This window comes from Propithecus coquereli, unplaced genomic scaffold, assembly GCF_000956105.1.
Source record: "Propithecus coquereli isolate 6110/MARCELLA unplaced genomic scaffold, Pcoq_1.0 Scaffold339, whole genome shotgun sequence".
Lineage (NCBI taxonomy): Eukaryota > Metazoa > Chordata > Mammalia > Primates > Indriidae > Propithecus > Propithecus coquereli.
In genome coordinates this window covers 2,443,666-2,449,873 of record NW_012149052.1, presented here as the reverse complement: position 1 = coordinate 2,449,873, position 6,208 = coordinate 2,443,666, and the positions used below count along the sequence as shown (strand labels likewise).

At 48.0% G+C, this 6,208-nt stretch overlaps 1 protein-coding gene across 1 annotated transcript in view; it reads right to left on the bottom strand.

Annotated features, from left to right (window-relative positions):
- Positions 1-6,208, bottom strand: part of PSAT1 (phosphoserine aminotransferase 1) — a 24,472-nt gene that overhangs the window by 6,111 nt on the left and 12,153 nt on the right. Inside the window, exon 7 of the mRNA XM_012650661.1 lies at positions 3,331-3,459. Coding sequence (XP_012506115.1) covers positions 3,331-3,459 — 129 coding nt within the window. The remainder of the gene's footprint in view (positions 1-3,330; positions 3,460-6,208) is intronic.

Below are 6,208 nucleotides of genomic sequence, written 5' to 3'. Positions count from 1 at the left end.
GCACATGAGTTTTAAATTTTGATAAGTGCTGCAAACTTTGCTCCGAGTTTGTCCAGATTTATACTCCTACCAAAAGTGCATTTCCTTGCCAGCACCAGATGTTATCAATCATTTTGATTTCTGAAGACCAAAGGCAAAAAATATCTTACAGTTTTGATTTACATTTCCTAAAGAGGGAATGAAGTTGAGCATCTTTTCATTTGTCTGTTAAGCAGGAGTATTTCTTCTGCGTTGTTTGCTCACACCCTCAGCAACCACCCCTGTCCCATTTTTATTCAGTCATCCCTGTCCATGCATTTGTGGGTTCTTGCCTATTATTAAGGATAGTAACCTTTATATGTTATATACTACAAAATCATTCTCATGTCTGTCATGTGTTTTAGGTTTAAATCTGTTTAAGATATCTTAAACTATATAAAAACTTCACATTTTCATGTGATTAAATATGTTATCTTTTACTTTATGGCTTCTGAGTTTAACGGCTTCTTTAGGAAGCCTCCTGCTCTCCTAGACTTGAGCGGCACAGGCTCTGGAATGAGCCTCCCATGATGCCCCCCACACCCCACGTTCACATCCTGGCTGATCCCACTTCCCAGCTGCGACCTGGTCCTGCCTGTGCCTGCCACAGGGCTGTGATGACAAGATGCGTGCACATATGGAAAGGCCTAGGGGCCTGCCTGCTTCATTTCATTTCAGAGTCTTCGTTAGGCCTGTGACATGCCTCCTTCTCTTTCCTAAGGCCTGGGTGATAAAGGTGACCTCGGATCCAGATACACAATCTGTCACTTGGACATCCTTATAATAATCAAATTAATATCTATTATATATTAAGCACTGTGTATCAGGAACATCCTAATTGCTTCACATAACAATAACCACAAATAATAATATCAAGAGCTAACACACAAGGAATGCCCCTATGTGCCAAGCACTTTTTCTAGCACTTTATACAAATTAACCAGAACAAGAGCCCATGCTCTCAACTCCTATAATACATAATTTTTATTCACATGCATTTCCATCTAATCCTCATGACAGTCATAAGAAGCATGTGCCATTATTACATCCATCATACAGATGAGGAAACTGAGGCTTAGAGCAGTTAGGTCATTTGCCCAAGGTCACATGCTAATAAATGGCAACTGTCCATGGGGGCCCAACTTGGGGTCAGCAGCACCATGTGAGTGGTCAGGCTCTGGAATAGACTCGGGGGCTTCAGTGGTTGTCTTATCTAGTCTCCGGATTCCCTGCCAAGGTCACTGGCAGGGCTGGCGCAATCCCCAGAAAACTGCCCAGACGGTGCTCGGTAAAGGAGCTGCCTTATGAGTCGGGGGCACGGAAGACGGAGAGGGGTGCATCTTCTCAGAGACAGAGTGAGGAGCAAAGGCAGGGATGAGCCGCAAATTGTAATTCTAGGTCACTTGGTATTCCTCTTTAAACCGCCCACTTCCCCTGCCATGTTGCAGAACTACGTCCACAGTTCAAAAGAAAAGTGAAGAATTTCCTGAAAACCCAAGTACATTCAGGAACAGCTAGTGAGTGTCCAGCTGTAAACAGAGGAAAGGGTCATGAGGTCCCACAGGACGTCGTCAGCCCTAGCGGACATTTTCTAGGCAGGCAGCCGAGGGGGTGATGGAAGTTCCCAGAGAGAGGTTTAGGGTCCTGGGTCAAGGCCACTCATAAGACGGTGAGGAGCTCCGGGTGCGAAGGGTGATCAGGTTCCCCAGGAGACAACCTGGCTGCCGTGGAAGCTCAGCAGGCTGCCTGCAGGGAGAGGCCAACCGGGTTGGGTGCTTGGAGCTAAAGGACCAGGGGTGGGGCGTGGAGGACCTCAGGAGAATCCCAGGGTTCCTTCTGTGCTTTCTTGTTTTGTTTCTACTATAATTCCCTGGATTTCTCCCTGGGGGTATCACCATTCCATCTGTCCTCCGGTTTCCTGCCTAGACATCTCCTGAGAAATCCAGGGAGCCAGGACTTACTCTCTTAATCCAGGGTACCAGGGTGTCCCAGGTACCTCCCCGCTCACACATCAAGTCTAGGGTGGAAGCCCTCCCGGGACCAGGCCCCAGCCTGCACTTGCTTCTCTGATGCCCAGAACCAGAGCAGGCAGCAAGGCAGCCTGTGTGCCCCTTCCCCGAGATGGCACTGAGAGAGCAGCCCAAAGGCCGTGGAACCCAGCCAAGCCTCACTGCCCCAGGGCTTGTGGCTGGAGGGCCACCACACGCCAAGGACTCACAGGGCAGGCAGCAAGCGTTTTCAGGGCAGAGGTGGCAGCAGCATGCTGTCCAAAAAGTACATTCCCACACCCCGCCCATGGGTGGTTACAGAGATATGTCAGCAAGTCCTGGCTAAAAAATGCAATTCTAAGCTAGAATTGAGGCATCACTGTCTGTCTCACGTGGCCACTGAATTCTCAAAGACAGTACAAATTCCCAGGTTACTATCAGGCAGATATTTTTGTTACAACAGATCGAACCCCAAAAAGCAATGACCACTAGAAGGCAGAGGGGTGTCCCAGCTTGATAAGTGAGTATAAGTATTTACGTATGTGTGTATAAATACACAAACACACACACACACACACGCGCATATACACGCACACAGCATGAAGTGAATGTATTCCTGCTGACATCTTGATTTCAAACTTCTGGCCTCCAGAACTGTGGGAATAAACTTCTGTTGTTTTAAGCCCCCAAGTCTGTAGTACTTTGTTACGGCAGCCCTAGGGGGTTAATACAAGACCCGCACATTTTCTGTAGCCCTCCCAGGTGCCGGTCCAGTGGTCAAGACATGTTCATTAATCATTTGGTCATGAAAATATTTAATTAGGAGTCAACCCATGCCACGGCCAACTCCATTCACAGAACACAGGCTTGGGATGGGAGCACATGTCCTGTAAGAGGGGAAGCAGGAAACTCTCTTAACAAGGGAAGTAACCTGGAGGAGGGACCAGGAGTGGGTCTCTAACAGCAGCCCTTCAGTTGAGCCCTTCCAGAAAGTACATATTTTTTTTCCCAAGAGACACACGGGAAGCAGGGAGAAGGAGAAGGGATCTACCCCAGGGAGTGAACTGAGAATCTTCCCCAGGGCGATGTCTTTGGTGTGAGAAATGCCACCACCCACTGGGACACAGGTCCCAAAGCCAGGGAGTCCCAGGGTGGGGTGGAGGGAGGAACTCACCCCCTGCTCATGGGGCCCGGGGGCCCCCCCCGCCCCCCCGGCCTTTCATTTTCGGGGAAGGTTGATTGGTTCCTTTTTTAAAGGTTTTGAGTTTTCATAGAGTTTTAAACTCACAAGAAGCTAAATGTGAAATAAAATCCATGAACTTACACGTAGAATCCTTGAGAATTATCAATAATCTCATAAATCATCTGAGATTTGATGGAACTAAGCTTCTCCATGGCTGTGGCACCGCCATTGTTCTTAATCCACTCCAGGACCAAGCCCATGACATAGATGCTAAAATGAAGATTAAAAAGCCATTTAGTTCAGCTCTGCAAAAGTGCAAAGACATTCAAGCAAATTGTTTAAGTTGCATTAAAACAGACTTAAAGACGGTATTAGAAACAGACAAGATAAAAGCAGGGCACACGTGAACAAGAGCACATTGTGAGGCATGAACGAGGCTCAACCCAATTCCAGACCCCTGAGGGCCACTCAGAAAAAGAGGCTTAATTAGACTCCTCACCAGACGTCACATCAGTCCCTCCTTGTCCAGGCCAAGCCCCACAGCAAACTCTTGGTGACACCTGGAATGCACTTCCCTCTCCCCACCTGGGGGCGCCATCCCGCCCCCACCCAGAGTGAGCGCTTCACCTCCTGGACTCCCAGAGCCCCTCGCCCACATTACCTGTGCAGATTCTTACCATTCGCCCCTTTACGTTAGACTTCTGTGTGCCTGTTTTGGACTCTATGGTCGTGGACGCCTGGAAGCACACACTGTTCACCTTTCCTACCCAAAGCCCCAGCTCAGAGCCTTCCAGCGGCAGAGAGGCAGTGTGGCACTGGGGTTAGGATATGGGCTCCTAATTCCAGTGCAGCCACCACTGATTCCAGACCACTTAGGATTAGTGACCTCAGGAATATTACGTACACAGCCCTGTATATTGAAATATGCCCAGGTCAGGGTCTGTTAGGGTTTACAGCAGGCAGTTCACAGTGGTCACCCTGGTGACTCTGCTCACCTGGAATTCTTCACTAACAGCAAGTGTTACTTTTATAAATTTTTTAACACCTTGACTGCCACACCAGAAAAAAATATTTTTTCCCTGGGGCCACAGTATTTTATTAAAATGAAACGATCTTTTTCTAATTTGTTATTTTTTGTTTTCTCTGCATGAGTTACATACAACACAATCCACGTTTTTAGAATTAAATTGTAAATATTAATTGCAACGAGAAGAACATCAACAAGTAAGATTTTCATGAACCAACTGCAGGGTTTTGCTTCACAAGGCCCCGGGCTCAAAACTAGCGTGAGTTAGATACAACTCACATGGCAGTCAATGTGTTAAAGCAGTACGAAATATTGCCTGTGTGGCAGGGCTTAGAAAAGCACACCAGAAACTGCCCCGGAAGACTCTCTGGCTATTCTAAAGATTCTGGCTCTGCAAAGGAGCTTCTGGGGTTGATGTTCTGGCAAAATTTCTCAGGAATATGTGAGAGTAACCACCATGTTGAGCACTTTTCCCGGAGAAGAGCTCCCAAAGCTGACTCCACTACACACACACACACACACACACACACACACACACACACACACGATTCTAGGACCCCAGGCTTCCCCCAACCCCATCCAGGGAAAGGCAGTCTGGGTCCCAGAGAAGACCGTGGGACAGGCCCCTGGGGTTATTCTGCGCCCCCCCATCCTTAACAAAGGTGGCCTGAGTTACTGTTTGTTTGTTTTGCATTTATATTAGTTATGTTACCTCATACTATGGCTAAAACAAATGTAGGTTCAGTTAGTCACACTACATAAAAACTGTTTTGTGGGGTTAGAAGGAAAATTTAAGCATCTCTTTCTTTATCCACTAATCGGACTTAGTATGTTCTCCTGAAGAGTTAAAGAGAAAGACAGTGGGTCCTTTATTCCACCCCAGCTCATTGCTCAGGGCTACGGAGCAACGATTTGAGGGCCATTTTATCCAGCACAGTTAAATCGAAGTTCCCAGGGCCACGGTCATTAGGCTCTGACAAAAACGAAAACAAAAAAACATGGCATCTTTTCAAACTTGGGACTCCACCCTACGATGCAAAGTTCTGGGTGCCCATGAGCCTAACGTTCAAGGACTGGGGAAGGTATTTTGCCCAGATCTTTGTGTCTCCATTTGGAGATTGTTCTCACTGGGCGAGCTACGATTTTTTAACCTTGTGTGTTCAGGCACTCCAAGTGAACTCTATTTAAAGTCACAGATTTAAGGTTATTCCTCAGTCATACGGAATTATACAGAACTTTTTTTTTTTTCCTCCTCTTTTGGAGTAAAAGAAAGCAAAGCAACTTCCAGGGGGTATCTTGGGGTCAGAATCCATTTAATCCAGTATCTGCCGACTTCCCATTTACATGATTCTAATCTTGTTATTTATCAATCCTGACTGGCCCCCAGACGATTTGTCTGGGAAAGGAACTTTGCCCCTTTTCTGCCCTTGTTTCTGGCTCAGCCTCCTCCTCGGGCAGGAAAGGTCTGGAAAGAGAGTTCCTGCCCTCTGCCTAGCCCATGTCCACACCCGCAGTGGACCAGCTGAGCCGACAGTCAAGGCCAGGTCAAGGCCTGCACAGGCGCTGGTGGGGGAGTCCCCGTATAAGAAAGTCACTCTCCTAGGACAACTTCCTTTCTGTGTCTCCAGGTCTGACTCCAGCCATTTTCACCTCCCATTAGACCAACTGGCCTGCTTTCTCACTGTTCTCTTTAAGGTGTTTTCACCCTAATATTAACAAGCAGGTGTTCATTACACTTTTAAAAATGTATTCCAAGGTAACTCTTGGAGAAGGTGCCTGGGGGTGTGCCACCTGCCCTTCCGGGAGCTGTGCCCCGTAACCCGCTGGCCTGCAGGCTGTGGGACAGCTCTCCCAAGACAGCACTTTTCCCCATCTGCTCCCACCTCCTCCCTGCTGAAGCCGGTGGCGGCCTCGGCCTCCCCGGAAGACACACCTCACTGCAAGGCAGGCCCCGGCCCCACCTTCTAACAGGTAAGGATGGGCCTCTCCATC